At 34.8% G+C, this 22,665-nt stretch overlaps 1 protein-coding gene across 2 annotated transcripts in view; it reads left to right on the forward strand.

The window, feature by feature from the left end:
• The window catches only part of LOC145247369 (serine/threonine-protein kinase 40-like), a 65,850-nt gene that overhangs the window by 16,110 nt on the left and 27,075 nt on the right, over window positions 1–22,665 (forward strand). For both annotated transcript variants that reach the window (XM_080109048.1, XM_080109049.1), the window contains exons 5-6: window positions 16,045–16,281; window positions 17,889–18,057. In XM_080109048.1, the coding sequence (XP_079965174.1) occupies window positions 16,045–16,281; window positions 17,889–18,057 (406 nt within the window). The remainder of the gene's footprint in view (window positions 1–16,044; window positions 16,282–17,888; window positions 18,058–22,665) is intronic.

Below are 22,665 nucleotides of genomic sequence, written 5' to 3' on the forward strand. Positions count from 1 at the left end.
AAATAAATTGGTTAACTGTCCTAAAATGCTGGAAATGGTGAATTATTTTACATTAAATTTTTGTGAAACTAACAGCCCCTCCTCTAATATTGTTTTTGTTTCTGTCAAGTCTTCAGTATGTTCACACATAATTTTCCTTAGCCCTACAATTAATTCAAAGTCCGAATGGCAACCCTCCCCATATTCTCATTGTATAGAAACCCTCTTAAAACCACACATAATAGTCTTCAAAAAAAATAAAACAAAAAGCATACAGGATTTATCTCCCATTAAAAAAAAAAAAACAGTTAACTGCCCTAAAACGCTAGAATGACCTGTAATGGGGGAATTATTTTACATTAAATTCTAAAATAATTTGTTTATCTTTCATTAAAGTTTTTCATGGCATTTCATACATAATTGCCTAAAAAGGTAGAATCACATTTTGGAGGGGGGGGGTCAAAAGGGGTTGGGTGGGGTTAAACAGAAGGTGTTAATCGACAATAATACCAAAGAAATATTGCAATATATTCATTTTTAAATAGTCTTATGTTTAGATTCAAGTTTTTTGTACATAAAGCACATTACAATTCAACTTTGAGTTCTCCAACTTCTTTTCTGTTTATGGATACATGGCATTTTTAAGGAATTGCAGCAAATTTATGCACATTTACTGCAGATTATTTGGAAACCATGAAATTTTGGAGATTTTCAGTTGCATATTCTGATTCCTTGTGCAAAAATACACTTATATGGTAAATTTCATTTCTTAATCTTGTGTTTTAACAAAGATATGACATTTTTACTGAAAAAGTAGTGTAAAAAATGTGACGAAAAGCATATGGTCTTAAAGAGGGAAAAATATCCAAACGTGTGAGGCACAAAAATAGCCATAACTTCCTTAATTTTAATCAGATTTTTAAAATTTAAAAAGATTCTTTCTTAGCTCATCAAGCTCTTTCTATGTATACCAATATTGAAATATTTTAAGCTATTTCAATTTTTTCATGTGTATTGCTACAGGTCAGTGTAAAGTATGTGTTGTAGACATTAGATTTGAAAAAGTAATAAAATAAAAGGTTGTTAAAATCCATTTGTAAAATAAGAACAAATTTAATTTTTGTGCAATATCAGACAACACCACTACATATTTTAGTGCACAGAGAAAGTAAACAAAATAAGAATTATCTACTTGTATATCATTTTAAGTATAGATATTAACTATAGATAAGACAAGTATTTGTTTAATATCCACATCTACATTAACTATAGATAATAAGTTTCTACTTAATACAGACATTTGTTGGTAACCGTTCATCTCTAGAGACAATAGTGTAGCCTGGGCAAGGTGATATAGGAGGATAGATGTTGCCCCTGCAGCAGTCCCCCTCCCCTTCTCTGTTAAACCAGAGAATCCAAGAGAAAGACAGTTAATACAGCTTGGCTCTAAATGCACCGCAGGAGTTGCTGGTGATGACAATATAAAGTCGGGCCACCTTAAGGAATCCACCTTAAGGAATCCATCTCCAGATTTTCTGTTGGGGTTTACTCCCTTAGCCTTTCCTCTAATGGGGTCATCCCACAAGGCAGCAGAGGTTTTGAATCAGAGTTGGCTTCTCCTAGGTTAGCTACCATCCAAAGTCGACAAGCCCCACCTGCCCAAAGTCGACAAGCCCCACCTGCCCAAAGTGACTGGTTTTAAGGTGCCCCTTCTCCCAGTTAGTATAAACAGTTTTACCAGGCTCGTGTTGTTTAGCAATAAAACCACACAAGAAGACCAGGAGCTGAAGTTGGTTGTCAGAGCTTTTTTGAGATGCACACCATGATGGCATATTTTAGGAAAAAGGAACTTCTCCCCACTACCACACTCAGTTGTGACAACCTTTGAAATCAAGATACAGGCATAAATATATACAAAATATAAGAAGATATGTTTGAAAGCTTAATTAAAAATTAATGAATTTGTCAATTATTAATTTACTCATTTTGTATGCAACAGTTGTCCCGCCTTCTGCATTGTTAATATTTACCGATTTATGAACCTCTGCGGGAAGGAACTAAGCCAAATAAAACCGTTCCTTGCAGATCTCTCAGTACAGGGTCGATTTAAGACCACCATTAGAAAACTTTGTACCAAATATCACCATGGGAACATCAAGGGGTTGCATAATACAGCTAGGGAGTTGGAGAGGAAAATACACTCACAGAACTCAACCATATAATCACATATGCAGTTGGGCTCTACATTGATAGAAAAATTAACTCCCAAATATTCACCCACAATCATCGAATAGGGCCCAGAGTCTCCAGACAAACACCTCACTGGAAGACCAAGCTGCAAATACAACTGAACCTCTGCAGGAAGGAACTAAGCCAAATAAAACAGTTCCTTGCAGATCTCTTGGTATAGGGTTGACTTAAGACCACCATTAGAAAACTTTGTACCAAATACCACCATGAGAACATTGAGGGGTTGCATAATACAGCTAGGGAGTTGGAGAGGAAAATACCAGCACTTTCCCAGAGGATTAAAAACCAGGAGAACATGGTCAACCTCCAAATTCAAAATACTGGTGCTACCAGATCAGGCTGCCCTGTGGCTTCCTGAGACGAAATGCACCTACATTGACGTTTTTTTGTTTTCTGATCTTTTTTGTAAAACTTAATTATGTTCTGCAAAAACAAAAACAACAGCCTTTCTCCCTCCCCTTTTTATTTTATTTTTTCCTACCTTACTCCCGGTCCTGGATATGACCTTAAACTACATCCGATGGTGAGGTCCGGCTTACGGGCTTGGGGAGTGTGGAGCCACCTCTTAATTGCAATTGCTTCCAGGTCCACCCTGACCCAGAGTGGTAGTACCTGTTAGGGTCCCAACTATTGGTTAAATAGAAACAGATTTTAAAAAGAAAAAGAAACAACAAAAAAAAAAAGAAAACAAATATATTCTATTGAATTATTTTTTTTTTTTTTTTTGCCCTGTCAGTAGAGCATGAGAACAAACCGACTGCCCCCCTGCAGAGGGTAAAAATCCCTCAATGGGGCAACCAGTTAGCCGTGGGTTGCTACCCGTAATGTCTTAGGACGTGATCCTGGTGATTGAGCGAACCTAGATTAGGGTACATAGAAGTTTAGGCACCGCAACACATTACTTTGGCCCTTACGTCGACTAGACGGGCGGTTGGAGAGGCCCGATCCGACCAATCGGCCAGTCATGCCAAGCCCCACCATATATTGCCCATTCCAAAAACTCACTACTAACACAACACTCCCCCTCTCCCACAAATAACCCTACTCCCTAATATATGATGGAAAGCGGTGGCTGAGGGTCAATCGATTAGGTGTGAATATCGATGACGAGGCTGTAAACCCCTCAGGATTGCTGCAGATCCCATAGCAATATCAAGAGAGAACAGATAATCATTATGATACCACCAAAGTCGGTTATATCATCATTGTATCCCTGTGAAGGCTGGGCGAATGGGTTTCCCCCCAGGCTCTTCCCAAATAGGACTCCGAGGTGGGTGGGGAACAAAGATGACGAAAAAAGAAAACAAAATATATGGTTTATTCCTCCCAAAAACCACCCAACCACTCAAAGAGAACCCACTCTGATGTTTCTGACCCTAGTAGCTCTGAGGAAGAGATGATAAATCCAAGGAACTCAACATTCGTAGTAATAGAATCAATAGAGAAAATTCCTTTGAGCAAACTATCACCTTTTAAAATTGAAAGAAATCTTAAAACTTTAAAACCAAAGTCTATTAAAAAAACAATTTAACGGCAGCCTACTAATAGAAACCCATAACGAAGAACAAACTAAAGAAATATTGAAACTAAAATTATTTGAAAACATCAGTCAAATGCTACAGACATCCAACCCTAAATACCTGCAAAGGAGTTGTGAAAAGCCACGAACTTGCAGTTTGTCCCTTGGAGGAAATCAAGACAAACTTACAGAAACAGAATGTGTTAGATGTTCGTAGAGTCCAAATAAAAAAAAACAGTGAGAAAATCGATACCAATACATATATACTAACTTTTGATTCCCTCACCATACCCAAAGAAGTGAAAGTTGGATATATGAAAATAAATGTAGAAATTTATATTCCAAACCCCCTCCAATGCTTCAAGTGCCAGAAGTTTGGACACCATCAAGATCGGTGCACACGATTACCAGTGTGTGGAAGATGTGGAGAAAGCGGCCCACACATTGACTGCAGAAAAGATTTCAAGTGTGCCAACTGCCTTGAAAATCATGGCGCTGGCTCTAGATATTGTGAAATATGGAAAAGAGAAAAAGAAGTGACCAAACTAAAACATATAAAGAATATATCCTACCCAGAGGCCAGGAAAATCATTGAAACTAAAACATATGCAGATGCAACTAAAAAAACTACTCCAATCAACAATCAAAATGGTCATATACATGTAACGGATACAACTGACAAGAAAATTGATGTCCTAAGCAAACTAATAAAGGAAATGAAAGAACTATTAGAAGAAATGAGAAAAATGAATAGTGCAATGTCTGCAACCAATCCAAGGATAATATTAAGTAAAGACACTACTGAACCACAAAAAGAAACAAAACCACAAACCATTTCTACAAAAACAACCATCAAACACATCACAAGCCAGAAAAGAATCAAAAATCCCCCCCAGACAAAAAAAAAAAAAAAAAAAAAAACAGGAAAACAAAGATCCCGATCTAGATCCCGAACAGGGACTCCGGCAGAAAATAGATTTGAGGGATTGGAGACGATGGAAGTTGAACACAATTCCAAATGATGAACAAAATATTACAATGGAATATCAGCGGGATAAAAGCAAACCAAAATGAACTCACATTATTAATAATAAATATGAGCCCAGCACTTGTCTGTCTGCAGGAGACCTTTCTGAAAGAAAATAATACCATCAACATAAAACACTACACATCTTACAACTACATAAATAAAGATACGGACAGAGCTTCTGGAGGCACATCAATACTCGTGAAGAATGAAGTCCCTCAAAGACAAATAAATATAAACACAAACTTGCAAGCAATTGCAGTTTCAGTGACTCTACATAGAACTATAACACTTTGCTCAATCTACATCCCTCCAAAAGATACAATCAACAAAACTGAGATAACTCAATAAAACAACTCCCTAAACCCTTTTTTCTACTAGGAGATCTCAACAGTCACAATGTAATATGGGGAAGTAAAGAAACAAATAAAAAAGGAAAAGAAATAGAAAACATAATAAATAAAAATAATCTATGCCTCCTTAATAATCAAAACTACACCTATATGTACCCAGCAACAGGTACTTTCACCGCCATTGACCTTACCTTATGTGATCCTTCCATATATATGGACTATGATTGGAAAGTACACAATGACACCTGTGGGAGTGATCATTTCCCAATCATCCTGGAAAGTCTAAGTACTAGTACTGAACAAAAAACACCCAAATGGAACCTACATAAAGCGGATTGGGAAGACTTCCAGGAACAGTGCAAAAATCAATTAATTATCAAAAAGAAAGATGAAGATGACCATTTGAACTACTTCATTAAAACACTCACAAACATAGCAAATAATACCATACCGAAAACAACCAAAACCAACAATCACAACAAACCTTGGTTCACAAAAGAATGCAGAAAAGCCATCAGAGCTCGACGAGCTGCCTTGAGAAAATTCAAAAAGCACCCAACAAGCGAAAATCTGGATTTCTTCAAAAACAACAGAGCAAAAGCCAGACGAATCATAAAGGAATCCAAAAGAACAACATGGAGAAATTATATATCCAAAATTAATGTGAATACCAAGGCAAAAACAGTTTGGAAATGATGAGGAAAATAGAAGGAAAGTGTAGTAGTACACCAATATCCCACATCTCTAAAGACAACAAAATATACACCGATCAAAAAGACATTTCCAATAACCTGGCAGATAATTTATCAAAAATTTCATCATGTGACAGACAGAGAAATTCAAAAAGATTAGAGAAAAGGAAGAGAAGAAGAAAATTCTATTTAAATCACAAAATACCGAAAAATACAACCAACCTCTTACCTTGCCTGAATTAAAAGAATTGCTAACCAAATCCCATGACACAGCTACAGGGCCCGATGAAATTCCATATGAAATTCCATACGAAATCCTCAAAAAACTTCCAGAAACCTCAATGAAATACCTACTTGAAATTTTCAATATTATATGGTCCAGTGAAAACATACCTGAGACCTGGAAAGAGGCCACAATAATACCAATCCCTATATCTGAAAACTCAAACATCCAATCCCAATCAAGTAACGTCTCAGATCCATAGAATTTCAGGCCAATAGCTCTAACAAGCTGCATTTGTAAGACCATGGAAAGGATTATAAACAAGACTAATTTGGTTCTTGGAAACAGAGAATCTTATTACAGAATTTCAAACAAGATTCAGGAAAAACCAAAGTTCAATAGACCACATAGTCAGACTTGAAACCTTCATCAGAGAAGCCTTTGTAAGGAAGGAACATTTAACAGCAGTGTTTTTTGACATGGAAAAAGCCTACGATACTGTGTGGAAGTACGGTGTTACAAGGGATCTGAAGGTGCTTGGACTAAAAGGCAGAATGCCAATTTTTATTGAAAACTTTTTAAAAAATAGACTGTTCAGAATAAAGGTTGGCACAGCTCTCTCGGACTTGAAGGAACAAGAGAATGGAGTACCTCAAGGGAGTATACTGTCAGTGACCCTGTTCAGTATCCGAATTAACAACATTGGAAAAAACCTTAACCCTGGGGTAGATTGCTCCCTATATGTGGATGACTTCCTAATATGCTGTAGATCTAGATATATATCTATAATAGAAAGGAAGCTTCAATTGTGCTTAAACTAGTGGTGGGACGATTAATCGGAATCGTAAGAATCGTGTATTTTGGGAGGTATCGGAATCGGAATCGCATCGTTAAAAAATACCTTAATTTTCCGATTCCTTCATTACGATTCTTTTAGTCTGATGTTGAAAAAAAGAAAAAAATTTCCTGATATTTCTAACCACAAGAGAGAAATGTAGCATGTTATAAAAAGAAACCAAAGAAATTCATTACTAACAGGGCAATGCTTAGTGCCCCCTCCCTTACAAGATTCATTCATTCAAATCTATTGTAATCAAAACTACAAAAGAGTTAACTTGAAAAGAAGTATGCAGGGCTCTACATTGCGAGTAAAAATTTAAAAAAATACGCTTATCTTTTTGGCGACTGTTTTTTTTTACTAACAAATCTTCTAATAGTGAATGAAAATGCTTTTTCAACTTGTATTTTCTTAAAATAAAACGAGCAAAGTCAAATTATGTAAACAGTAAAAGGTTTAATAGAACAATGTACTTTTTTTTCTTTTTTCAAATAAGGCTTTTGAAAGAAATATCTCTAAAATGAAATTGATCACGTATTATTTCGCAAAATTTTGACAGTAGTCGGTTTCTTTTGAAGTTTCAAAAAGAATATCATTGGAATAATATTACAACTACACATGCTAAGTGGTGGTTTGCAGTTAAGGTATTCAGAAAATGAAAAAACAAAAACAATTATTTTGCTATCTCTTAAATACAGCTTTATATTTAATTCAAGCTACTACTGGGTAAGTCAATTTTCAAATATTTTTTTTTTTTAATTTACATTCTATTAAAATATTCAGCTCATGAAGCAATTAGATATATTTTTTGGAACTTCTTTGCAGATCCCCACCCCCCCAAAAAAAATATAAAATAAAATATGGCTGAATCCAAGTTGAGCGTTACAAATTCCAGAGAAATATTGGTTTTAATTTAGATTAAATAACATTTTTGGTATGATTTTACTTTAGGGCTCGTCTCACGTTCGTATAGAAAAATATATTTTTGAAAGTAGATTTAGGTGTGTTGAAAACGCCACCCCATTCTCAAGTAACTCTTTATAAAATACCTATTTCGAATTTTCTTTTTATCCCGAAAAAATAAAACTTATTCTAAAAAAGACATGGGGCCTATGTTTTTTGTACCCCCCCCCCCAAAAAAAACACCATGAACTTTATAAACAATCAAAAACACGTGTTAGATGCTTCCTTCGATATTTTAAAAACTATTGCCGGCCCCAATTTTGAATGCAATATTTGTTTATAACACACCCGAAATTATATGAAAATTAAGATTTTAAAGGCAAGTCGTAGTAGTGTATAATCGACATTTACAAAAAAAAAAAACAATTGCCTTTCCAAAATTATCCGCAATTTTTAAACATTAATTTCCATCTAATTTTAAATTGTCCGCGAAAGATTACTACGCTTATTTCACTTTAATACGAGTGTGGGTGCACATATGGCACACGAATAGCCTTAGTGTGCACGCGAGCGTACCGTAACGAAAGCTGTAAAATGGTCGAAAATAGTCTGAGGGTTCAGAGGCTCATACCCACTAGCGTAGCTAGGGGGGGGGCGGTCAGCCCCGGGTGACAGCCATAGAGGGGTGACAATCCCCCCCCCCTCCAAAAAAAATTTTTTCAGCCAAGCTTAGGTGCGAAAATAGAATTTATTTATTATATATTATGGAATTTTTATGTTTTAATTTAAAATCTTTTTTTAGAATATTATAAACTCTTAAGAAAATTAGTCATTGCAAAACCTTTTGTCGATTTTTATTGAAAAATTTTATACTTATGGAATCAGTTGATGACATTTCATTTTTTTTAACTGTGGAAAAATGAGAAAGAAACGATATATATATGGTGCTCGGTAAAAATGGCACAAGTGAATAACTAGGTAAAAATGGCACCAAAAGGTGCTACTGAAGCTATGGGGTCCCAAATTCTAACCTCATTTTGGGTTTTGTAAAAGTTCCTATTTTCTTGCTGTCAACGAGGGCAGAGTTAGACACAAGGTCGATTTTTAATATCCAGCCCCCCCCCCCAAAAAAGGGGCAGTTTTCATCGGAACAAAAGATTACAATTACCTCAGTTTAGAAGCATTGTTTATCTAATGGTTCTTATTTAATTGCACCCCGCGAGGGCAAAGTTAGACACAATGTCGGTTTTTAATCTGCAAATTAGCAAAATTACCAACTAGTCACTCAGAGCAGTTTTATTAGTGAGGGTCGAAATCGCAGTGTCTTTTTTTTTTTTTGCCTAAGTCACCATCTAGGTGTCACCAATTTTTTTTAACCCTCCTTAACTTCAAAGAGTAAATACAATATATACAACTAAAAAAATAATTTTTAAAAATGCTGATTCTGTTCATGAAAAATTCTTTTAACTAGAAATTAAAACTTAGGTAAAGATAGCTGACTGACAGCAACAGGAGCACTGGTTAACTACTGAACCACGTGGAAAGGTGTGGGGGGGAGGAAGAAAGGAAATTAAATGATGATAATAAATTATGATAACCGTCTTTGAAAGGCACTAAACTCCTAAAATTTACTTCTTTAAAATTTTAGGCGGCATTCCCCAGCGATTTTAAAGAACTCTCTCTCAAAAAAAAAATTTAATTTTTAAGGTTTGGGAAAGATATATTTATTATAACCGAATTCCTGTATGAAGACTGGATCTACTTTATTGGACGTTAATTTGTGAGATAAGTAATTTTTCAATGTTTAATATGTTGTTAAAGTTTCAATTATTAATTAAATTTTTTTAATTGCGTTTTATTTTCAATTTATTTTTTAAAAAAAACAGGGTTTAAAATGCATTTTTCAAGGTAACAAGCTTCGAAAAAAGTCTAATTAAAAAAAAAATCACTTAATTTTTAATTTCGACAACCCTGAGAATTTAATTATTAAAAAAATATTGAAATGTGACATTTTTTTTTAACATTTCTATTAGTTCAATTAATTTTCTTTCAATAATTCATTTCACTCAACAAACTTCACCATTTTTTGTTTTGTTTTTCTTTTATCTTTTTCTGTAATTTTGGTAATTATTTTTGCTCAATTTTATCTAGTATTTCATTTGTTTTTATAGTGGTATCGTTTTTATATGTGTTCCTTTGATATACCCTATTTCAAAATTAGTTTGGCTAAACTTATTCTTTACGTAAGAACCAACGTGTAAAAGCAATGAAAAAGTAAGAAAAAACAATAGGTGTTAACTACACTTTGTGAATTATGCATGTTCATTTATAAATTATTAAATTAAATATTTATCTTTTTTTTATATTTAATTAGTATATATTTTCTTTCTCTTCCGCAATATTTTTTTTTATTTAATTCATTAAATCTGTTAATTATGAGGACCAAAATAATGAATTGTGTTAATTTATTCTCTAATTTTCTTGTTTTTATCCTGTTATATAAATTCTATTTTATTTGTTTTTGCTCTGAAGGATTAATTCTATTTTCTTTGTTTTTTTTTTTTTTTCTGTATTCCAATTAAGTAAAATAAATTTTCTCTAAAATAAATTTTGCAAATTTTTCCGTTCAGTTTACTATATAATAATTTTATTTAAACCAAAACACGACTGTGTAGGCATAAAATATCTCTTCCAAAGTTAGAGAACATATTTGGGAACTACCCGACCATAAGTATAAAACTACCTGGTATATTTCAAAACAATAATTCCCTAGGAATCGGAATCGTACTTGGTATCGGAATCGTTAATCAATATTTTCCTGGAATCGGAATCGTATAAAAATTAGGAATCGTCCCAACACTAGCTTAAACAAAGTAATGAGATGGACGGAAGAGAATGGATTTAGATTCTCCAAAAGAAAAACGAAATGCATGCATTTCTGCAAACTAAAGAACATGCATAATGATCCTGTCCTAACCATGGAAGGAACGCCCATACCCGTTACTGACCAGTACAAATTCTTAGGGATTTTATTTGACAAAAAGTTAACATTCATCCCACACATAAAATATCTGAAAAAAAATGTAACAAAGCTGTAAATCTTTTGAGAGTGGTAGCACATACCGATTGGGGTGCAGACAGAGAAACACTCCTTAAACTTTACAGAGCACTAGTTCGCTCAAAGCTAGACTACGGTTGTTTCATATATGGATCAACCCGAACATCATATATAAAAAGCCTAGACCCTATTCACCATACTGGCCTAAGATTGGCCCTAGGAGCATACAGAACCTCCCCCGTGAACAGTCTATACACGGAAGCACATGAAGCCCCACTAGGTCTAAGGCGAGAAAAGTTAGCCCTTCAATATTTACTCAAACTGAAGTCTTCCCCAAACAACCCTGCATACCAATGTACCTTCTATCCTAAATATGAAGAACTCTTCAACATGAGAGGAAAAACTATCAAAACTTTCGGGCTCCGAATGAAGGAAAGCATTGAAGAATCGAAAATTCCAATCTCCAGCATTCACAACTTCATACTGCCTAAAACACCCCCCTGGACCATGAAACAAGTAGAAATAAAACTGAACCTAAACAAAAAGTCCAAATCTACCACAAACCCTATTGAATACCCTGACAAACTTCAACATTTAAAATTACGATATTCAGACTACACCTTTATCTACACAGACGGGTCTAAAAGCAACAATCACACTGGATGTGCAGCAACGTACCATAAAACCACAATGAAGAGAAATCTTCAAAATGAAGCATCTATATTCACTGCAAAGACTATAGCTATCGATCTAGCACTCAACATAATTTCAGAGGAAACCACCAAAAACTTCATCATTCTCACAGATTCTCTATCAGTCCTATTATCTATACAAAATCAAAAACAAAATCCACTAACAACAAAATTAATAGAAAAAATCAATATCCTTTCAACCACTAAAAACATTATTCTTGTCTGGCTCCCCCAGCCATGTGGAGATCAAAGGCAATGACAGGGCAGATACAGCTGCAAAAAGATCTTCTCACCTTCCAACTGACAATTTTAAGATTCCACATACTGATCTTAGACCCCAGATAAAAGCATACATACAGGAAAAATGGCAACTGCGGTGGAGTCAGCAAGAGGGCAGCAAATTATACTCAATCAAACCTAAACTTAAGGAACGATGTCCGGACATCAAGAGATCACGCCGAGATGTGATACTGACTTGGCTGCGCATAGGACACACTAACTTTACTCATTCTTATATACTAAATGGAGAATCGGCGCCAGAGTGCATCCCATGCCAGGAGACACTCACAGTAAAACATATCCTAGTTGGGTGTGATGACCTTGCCCCAACTAGAAAACTATATTATACAGAAAGCAATATGGAGGACCTTTTTGAAAAGGTCAACTCAACAAATATTCTAGCATACCTAAGGAAAGTAAATTTATATAAGAAAATTTAAGGAAATTTAAAGTCACCCAAATATACACAACCATGTATAAATACAACATTTAATTTCTTAGATCGATTTTATAAAAAAAGGGAGGAAAGGCTGAAAAAGTCCCCCCCCCCCAATAAAAAATAGTTTAAAAAAAAAAAAAAAAAGGACTCCGGTATTAAATGACCACATAGGTTGATATGCTGTAAAACCAATCAACCAGATTCAAAATAGGCAATTTAAAACAAACCAAAGGACTTTTTACAGGCAGCTTATAAGGGGACAGCATTACTATAGGTAGTCCACTTGCAGAGGAAGACCTGAAAAACTAATGTAGGCTTCTATTTGAAACAGAAGGCAAATACAATCAAGAAGCCCAGTGGATTGAACATATAATTAGGCTCAACGAAACCAAGCCTCAGATGCCAGAACTAGTTATAACTCCTGGTACAGTAACCAGAAAACTGGCACAATTATCCAACCACAAAGCACCTGGCATCAACAATGTCCAAAAGTTTTGGCTGAAACAATTGACTGCACTCCATCGCCACTACAGTGATTGCTTCAGCAGGATGCTAAGAGGTGAAGAAGTAACACCACTCTGGCTGACAGAGGGGGACACCAGCCTCATACCTAAGACCAAAGAGACACATCACCCAAATAAATACAGGCCAATATGCTGTCTAACAACTACCTACAAGCTTTTCACTGGTCTGATAGCTGACATTATATATGAGCACCTATCTTCTGGGACCTGGAAAAAGAGCCGACAAGGTGCAGAAGAAAATGCCTTGGTACCAAAGACCAGCTATTGATCAACGAAAACATTTTAGAAGACTGTAGGAAGAGGCAAAGAAACCTGAGCATGGCATGGATCGATTACCAGAAGACATTTGATAGCGTGCTACACTTATGGTTACTTTGGTGCCTTGAGTTATACAAGATCCACCCGGTAATTAGATAAACACTGGCGGCTCGCCTTCAGATGTGGAAAACCACAATATCCTTAAGTCATAATGGAGGAAAGACCATCATCCCTGAAGTAAAAAGCGAAAGGGGAATATTCCAAGGTGACAGCTTATCTCCCTTACTCTTCTATATGGCAATAGACCCACACAGCAAGCTCCTGAATAACAATCCGAGCACCTACAGTTTGATCCAAGCAAGAAAGTAAACCATCTACTCTTCATGGATGATCTTAAACTGTATGCCAGCTCTGACACGGATCTGCACCAGCTTCTGCAGGTAGTACACACATTCTCCAGTGACATCGGAATGAAGTTTGGATAAACGTGGCAAGTGTACACTCAGAGCTGGGAAAAAGATCCACACAGAAAATATGCAGCTAAATGAAGACATCGACATCAGGGATCTAGAAGAGCATGAGTCTTATAAATACTTTGGCATTGAAGAAAATGACAACATACAATATGCGAAGATGAGGGAGAAGATAGGCAAAGAGTATATACACTGTTAGGAAAATCTGCAAAACACAGCTTACAAATAAAAAATAAAATTACTACTGTCAACCAACTTGCCATGCCAGTAATAACATAGTTTTGGTATTATTAACTGGCCGTAAAAATACATCAACCGGCTAGATGTCAAAACATGGAAGTTACCAACACTTCATAAAATTATATATAGAAATCAGTGTCTACCTAGACTGTATTTGCCCAAGGGAGAAGGAGGACTAGAGCTCTCAGAGATCAACCACCAACATAGGGCAACAATAGTAAGCATAGGCCAGTATCTGAGAAGCTCCCAGAACCACACCTTCTTAATGGTCTATGAACATCAAGAGACAAGAGCCAGCAGAACAACATCAGTCACCCAGCTGGCAAAGTATTTTGGTCAGGGCTGTCTCACAGATGAGACTGAAACACTAAACAAGCCTGTCACAGAAATAGCAAGAGTCGGCAGAAATATACAGAGACCTTCCAAAAAAGGAACCTTAAAGAGTGGGACCAACCTCAGCGTGCTAAGTATTTTCTGGGGGAACTCTCTCAGGAATACATAGACAAAGAAGGTTCCTTGGACTGCCCTCCACCACGATCAGGAAAGGGTTATAATGGCTGCTCAAGACCAGAGATTGATAACCAATGCATTCAAGAAGATGGCAGGGATCACTAATGATAACAAATGCAGGTTCTGCCATACAGAATTGGAAAGTGAGAGTTATCTTGTATTAAGTTGCAAAGTTCTTTTGGGGAATGGCTACTATACAGTGAGACATGATGAAGTATGAAATTACCTCCATTGGACCATCTGTAAAAAATTAAACATCCAATGTAGCAGCAAATCCTGGGAACATCAACCTGAAAAAACAGTTGGAAGTGACTTATATACCATACATTACGACCACAGCCACCTACCTTAAAAATACTGCTGTGAAACCTGACATAGTTATATGAAACAAGTCAGAGAGAGTTGCAACTTTGATTGAAGTGAGTGTTCCTAATAATGAAGGTCTGAACAGAGCTGAAAGCCGTTTCACAAGTAAGTCGGATTCTACCTTTTTAGGCGACTACGTGTGAAAAGAAAGAAAAGGCTTGAAGTTTTGTTCCAAGTTATGCAGAAGGGCAGGTCCTGTAGAATCAGCAGAAAAGAAAGTCCTGTAAAGTCAGCAGACGAGCAAGTCCCAAAAAATCACACACACACTAAAGTACTCTTAAAGCTGCAGCAGTTCACCGATACGATCACACTGACGTCGATCCTAGAAAAGACGCCCCCATGTTCCAAACACACTCCCTTTATCCTTTCGGCGTTCGTCCTCGGCCAATCAGCAGCCAAAGAACGGTCACGTGGGGCCCAGTGATGATTGCACAATCTACAAGATGAGGACGGCGCCATTTTGGAATTTCTTTCATGTTTCGGCCATGCACGTACGCACACCGTAGGAGCGTTCCAAGGTAAGGCATGACGCGCAGACACGTGGGCGCTTCCTCCCTTCATTTTCTTCGACTCTACAGGAGAAATAGACCAAATATCAAGGTCTCATGTATGATATGAAAAGAAACTGGAATCTTAGAGAGATATCAATCATACCAGTTATTATAGGTGCCACAGGGCTTATGAAGAACCTGAAGTCCTACTAACTAATATTCCTGGTGAACCAAGTACAAAAGAGATCCAGACAATTGCACTTAAGGGAACAGCAAGGATACTAAAAAGAGCTCTCGGTTGGTTCCAATAAAAAGCAGGTCAATGTTGAGCAGCTGGTTTGGCTGTCCCATACCCAGAGTTGTTTTCATAAGTTAATTTTTTTAGTCCAAACATGTGAAATCATCAGAGACATAGCATTTGATTTATGAAAAAAAAAAAATATATAATTTTCTAAAAACTTTTTATTTATGTTTTTCTCTAATTTTGTGAAAGATTTGAGAATATGTATTTAAAAATTTTTTATTTTCTTATTTTTTAATTGGTACTGAAACAACACCAGTATTATTTTAAAATATGTCATATGTACCTATTTGCAAAATTTTTGTTTTTTCTTTTGTCGTTATAGGGGTGGGGGTCTAAATTTTCCTGTAGAAAATGTAATTTTTTATGACATTGCTGTTTAAACAATATTCAGAAGTTTTGTTGGAAACCTACAAATATAAAAACTTCATAATATTTTATGCCTATTAAGTATTATTGCTTTGTAAGAGATGAATTTTTTTTTTTTTTTGTAGTAATTTGAATGTGTCAAAAAAATTCTGTTAAAAACACTTAGGCTCATTTATCTTTGTCTTGTGTTCAGTTTAATTGCAAATTGTTTATACACTTATGTTTATTTTTTAATCATATTGAAAAGTTTTTAATTTCAGGACCAAGCTCGTGAGGAGAAAGGCATGGTGAATGCTAATGGCTACCTTGAATTTACTGGTAGAAAACGAAATCGTCTCTGTCTTGTCTTGGACTGTCTTATTCCCCACGATTTCAGCAGCAGAACATCTGATCTCATGAACCTCCAACATTATGTGATTAAAGAAAAGAAACTCAGTGAAAAAGAAGCTGTGATCATATTTGCTGATATTGTCAGAATTGTGGAAAGTTTGCATAAAGTAATCTTTCATTTTATTTTTTTGTTTTTCTGTTTTGCTTTCTGTAATCTGCCTCATATTTTGATCTGAGGCTTTCATACAAAACTTAATTTCTAGTGTTTCTTAATTTCAGTGCACAGTCCTTATCTCTTTTTCAGTCTAAATGTATTCTCTGCAAAATAAAACTCAACATAACTCATCCTTCATAATCTTTAAAATTTCTTGTGTTAAGCTCATTTATAAGTTATATTTTTTGTTTATATTTCTAGAACAAGTTCTTTATATTTAACATTGCTTTCTATTGATTGTTTATTCAATGAACTTCCTGAGTTGTAAAATGTTTAAATGTTTTAGTTCATGCAGATTTCATGTTTATTATTACAAAGCTAATTCTCTATTGAATATGATATTGTACCTAATATATAGTAGTGGTTTCAAAAATGAATAAAAACTGACTTGAGTGTCATCAGCTAGAATCAAAACCAAAACATTTAACGTTCCTACTGATGTAGCCATCGAGAGAAAGATAAGAAAGATTTAATATCAAACCACTTGAAAAACTGAATTGAATTTGGAGATGCACAGACATAAATAAAAAATATGTTGGTAAGTTAAAATGATCATTTTGCATTTCAACTTGCCAATATGTATGTACACGTTATTCATCCAAACAAAGATTTTACTAGGTTAAAAACCATCTTTGGTGTATGATTACTATTTCAGTGTTATGTGACCAGTAGTTTAAGAGTTTATCGGTTAAATATATACAGACACAGACATACACACATCTGTTTTATTTATATAGAAAATGTAAAAGAATTTTCTGGGAATTTTTTTTGAAAATTGATCAATTGGCCGACACTTTAGAATTGCACTTTTGATGCAAGTATGTTTTCTCATTTACCATTCTTAATTTGACCATTTTAAATTGATCGTTTAAAATTTCTTTTTGTTATTTTTTCTCTTTCTTATACTTGCTGTAAAATACTTTCAGCTTCTCATTTACAAGATTTCATTGCCAAAAGTAAAATGTGCCATTGATTGCAGTGAATAAATTGTTCTAATATCTCATGTTAGCAAATCTCATTTCTGACGTAGCATTCAAATTTAGATTCATTCCATAAATAGAACAGTTTTGCATCACTTTTGAAAATTAAAATGAAACGTGCATGGAATTTTTCAAATTCTCTTCTAAATTATTTGCTGCCATTTTGATATTTAGATTTTTATGTGTATTTCCAGTCTATTTAAAATGTTACGGCTTTTGTAATCAATTTTGTTTTTATCAAATTTTGAGGATTTCATTTGGAGGTGTAAACTCAGTTTTTAATATAAATCAAACTTTCTCAAAGTCTCCCAAGTGCATTGGATTTTTTTTTTTTTTTTTTTCAAAAAGAAGCAACCAAATTTGTATTTTAACAGATCTGGCCATTCTCATTGGTTGAATAATGTATTCAGCTAGAAATATTTTGAAGGTGAAAGATACCTGTGAACAACTGAAACATAATAACTCGGATATAAGAACACAAATTTAAATTATGTTTGTTATATTTTTAACTTCTCTAAGAAAATGTTTATTAAAAAATATTATGATTATTCTGTCATTGTTATTTTTTCTTTATTTTCAGAAAAATATAGTCCATCGAGATCTGAAGCTCGGAAATATAGTGCTGAATAAGAAATCGAGACGAGTAACCATCACCAATTTTTGTCTTGGTAAACATCTTGTTTCAGAGAATGATTTACTCAAAGATCAACGAGGAAGTCCAGCTTATATCAGCCCTGATGTGTTAAGTGGTCAGTTGAAAAGTTTATTTCCTCAATTAGTAACACTATTTGCATTCTTATAGTCATAAATGCCCTCTTCTGTAAAATTTCAATATTTTATTCTGTTTACCTTGTCTTCTTGTATCCAACTTTCAAACACAATTTATATACTAGAAAAGTTCATATCTCAGCGCAGCTAAAATTCATTTCATAAATATAGTTTTGCACCATTTTTGAAGATTACAATGATGATACATAAATTTTTCTCTAGAATCAACCGTCTGCCTGACAGTTCATATTTCTTTAGATATTAACACCCAAGTATATCTGTTTGCTTCTAATATCTACCACAGTAATTGGTTTGAGTTACACAGATGCAACTTGTCACTGTACTCAGTTTCTCTAAAGCTCATTCCCTTACACAATCACGTTTTCAACATCTCAGATAGTTTAGATCAGCAAGCTTCACTTCTAGATTTATTGTTGCCACAACTGGATTGGTGCATCTACCACTAGTCTCGCCTTCTTAGATAGAGTTCAAAATTTAGAATTCCTGCTAGACTTTGGAATTCCCTCCCTGCTCCCCTAAATGTACTGGCATGCAAAAGTTTAGATGTAAAGAGACCTCTTGCTCATCCCTTTACATAGTCTCCTGTAAACATTATCCCTTACATCCAAGTGGCAATATGCCTTGTTTGTTGTGAACAAAATTTAAAAAAAATTCTTATTCCAATGTTAATAAAAATCCATCATGATTTTAAGTCTAAAAAATGTCAGAAATTTAAGGCTTAAGCTTAACAAGTATTAAAGAAGAAATTGAAATTGAGGGAATCTTATTTAATTGGTGTCTAATGATAATGTATTAAATTTAAAGCAAATCGAAAATATTTGAATTTTCAAATGCGTGCTAATGCTATACTATGTTTCTAAAACACTTTTTTAAAACAGTCCAAGAAAATTAAAATTGGAAGAATATTTAATGTTTAACATCTATTGTTCAAATTTCACAAAAGTTAGAGGTATCTGAATTTTAACTTTTCCTCTTTGCATAAAACTAAAACTAATTATAGCTCACATTACCCACCTTTACACCTGTAACCCCACGTGTGTGGCTCCTCCTCAGATCGCCGAACTCCCAACGTCGTGAACCGTGGATTTTTCATTCGACTGTTCTTCTTATGGCCAGATCGTCCTTTTCCTGTTGGCGATTGTCGATGAGAACACACGCGGTTCACAAAATAGAAATATGAACAAAGAAAGGAAAACACAAACGCCAATGTTCACATATAAATTGACTGTTCGACTTGTGTGTGTGTCTTCCCCCCCCCCCTCCCCCCGTTCTATCGATGTTACATTTGTCTATCTCTGTTTCACAATCAACTCCAAAATTGTCCACGTCTCTAGTTCACAGTCAACTCTAGAACTGTTCAACTATCACTGTTCAACTTCCATCCGCTCTCGAGCGCATCTCGATTTCAACTGACTGTCCCCTCTAAGTTGGTATCACTGGTCGCCCACCCCATCCTGGTTACCGAAAGCTGCCCTTCCCTGTTTTATCAGTAGGTTTCTATTGTTATGGTTAATTGTAGGATATTTCCGATTTCTTTGTTTTTCTAAGCTATTTCCTATCCCTTTGTCTATTGTCGATTTCTTTGTTTATTCCCCCCCCCCCTCTAAGCACTTAGTGGCTCAAATCCACCCCAGGGCCACTTTATAGTATCACACACTTAACAGTTGTGTTCCAAAATTTATAATGATCGGTTAATTAGTTTAGAAGTAAATCCTATACATACAAATAAACTTGTACACATACCTAACCGATATAGTGAAGATAATCTATCGACTCCTGAAAGTAATGTTTTTTATTTTTATTTATCTTTATGGCATTGCCTTGCTGGTGGGGCATTAGAATACACCGACTGCCTCCCTGCAGATAGTAAAAGTCCCTCAATGGGGCCACCTGTTGACCACGGATGGCAGCCCATAATGACTAAGAACGGGATCCTTGTGGTTGAGCAGATCATGCTCAACCACCTATTAGGACATGAGATGCAACACACCACTTTGACTCTTACTTAAAACTGGTGGTTGGATAGGTCCGATCCAGTCAATCAATTGGTCATGGCTAGCACTCAATCAAACTCAAGAAAATATGCTCATGCTTCTCACATTAGGCAATAAATTGATTTAGTAAGCGGTGACTGAAGAATGGATAAAACATGGCTGGAAAACTTACATCTTTTCTAGAAATGAGGCCATTGGAAAAGACGAAGGAAACGAGTGCTTGAGTCCATCAGCAGGATGAGTATATTTATTTATAAGGCTCCGAGGCGGGTGAGGAGCAGGAGAAATGAAAAATCCAAAATATGTAAATGTCAAATAAAATGCCTTAAAAAGTAACCATTGAAGTTTCAGATAAATCTAGTTCTGATTCAGAAACAGAATCCTGAAACCCAAATCTAAATCAAAATTTTCATTATTTTATAATTATAGAAATAACCAAAGAAGAACTGATAACAAAAGTGTCTCCCTTCAAAATAGAATATATTTTCAAACATCAAACCTAAAATGGTCAAGAAACTAAATAACAGCAGATTACTCATAGAAGTAGAAAGCCAAAGACATATAATAGAAATTTTTAAATGGAGACTTTTTAACAAACCAAAAGTAAAAATCTACCCCCACGAAATGCTCAATACCAGTAAAGAAGTGATCAAGAGTTCAGAATTATCCCTGTGCTCCTTGGAAGAAATCAAAACTAACTTGAGAAACCAAAATGTTATCAATGTAAAAAGAATCCAAATTAAAAGATATGGTGAAACTATCGATACAAACTCCTACATCCTTACTTTTAACATCAAATCGCATGTAAATAGGATATGAAAATATAAACACCCAACCATACATATCAAACCCTCTCAGGTGCCACAACTGCCAAAGGTACAGACACCATCCAAACCAGTGCATACGCTCTCCAATATACATGAGCTGTGGAGAAAACGAGACCCATACAGATTGCTAAAAAGAGCCAAAATGTACTAAAAAGGCTGTAGTGCAAACTCCAAAGAATGCAAAAAAGGAAAGAAAGAAAAAGAAATTACTAAATAAAATATACCAAAAATATAACCTTCCAAGAAGCTCGTAACCTAGCCGAAAATACAAAATACTCTGAAATAACAAAAAAAAAAAAAAAAAAAACATAGTATACCACCGGACCAAACAACAAAAGCAAACCTATCCAAACATCAAACCAGAAGACATTATGAAATTACTCAATGAAATAAGGGAACTAATGGAAGAGTTTAAAAAAAATTACAAAACAAATCAACATTGAAAATAAAGATTACAAAACTGAACAAAACTCTCAAACCAAAAGTTAACTTAAAAGACCCATAAAGCCCCAAAGTGCTACAACATCCATAGAAATAACCCCTCTCACAAAAAAGACAAAAAAAAGACACTAAAAAGTACCCATGAAGAAAAAGGAAACAAACCACCAACCAACAAAGAAGTTAAAACCAAAATAAATAGAAAACATTCAATCCAAACCAATCCAAGACTCAATCCAAAATAGATTTGAGAAAATGGACACAAAAAATCAGATACCAACGACTAACAAAAGTTAAAAATGAATACATAAAATCAAACCATAACCCCAAAAATCATCCAATGGAACTGCCCCAACACCTAAGACCCAACATAAATGAACTATTAGTTCTTATAACAAACCATTAACCAGCCATCATATGTTTCCAAGAAACTTTTAAAAACTGAAGATAAAATAAATATAAAAAGCTACAAACAATACAATCACATTCACAATACCCAACAGTGAGCCTCTTGAGGAGTATCTTTTCTTATTAGAAATAATATTCCTCAAAGCAAAATAGATCTATACATTAATATTCAAGCCACTACAGCAGCCACACTACACAGAACTATAAATACATGCACTATCTACATCCCACCTCATCAAATAAACGAAACAGCTAAACAAAATAATAAAAGTTACCTAAACCCTTCTTATTGTTCGGTGACTTTAATCATCATAACAATATATGGGGATCTGCATATTTGGATAAGAAAGGAAAAATTCTTGAAAAAATTACTAACGACAATGACTTAAACAATAAATCCAACACATACCTTCAGCCTGCTTCAGGCACCTACTTAGTACTAGATCTATCATTGTGTGATCCTACTATCTTCATGGACTACAACTGGAAGGTTCTAGAAGATTCATGGGGTTGTGACCATTTCCCAGTGGTTTTAACAAATTAGAAACAAACAACCGTTTCTCCCAATGAAAAATAAAAAGGCAAATTGGGAGGAATATAAAAAAAAATGTCAACAAAAATTCTCAGTGGAGGAAAACCTAAATAAATTTATAGAATAATTCTCTAAAACTTTACTAGCCATTGCACATGAATGTATACCTAAAAGTAGCAGAACTAACAAACAATAAAGATGCTGGTTTAACGATGAATGTCAAAAAGCAATTCACCTACATAAAGCTGCTTTATGAAAATTCAGCTCCCAACCAACAAAGTACAGCAAAAAAGAGCAATAGCTCGTAAAGTTATCAGAAAAGCAAAAAGGACATCATGGAAAGATAATACAAATAAAATAAACTCAAAT

Source organism: Euprymna scolopes, chromosome 25 (genome assembly GCF_053919585.1).
Source record: "Euprymna scolopes isolate OS-2025 chromosome 25, ASM5391958v1, whole genome shotgun sequence".
In the NCBI taxonomy this organism is placed as follows: Eukaryota; Metazoa; Mollusca; class Cephalopoda; order Sepiida; family Sepiolidae; genus Euprymna; species Euprymna scolopes.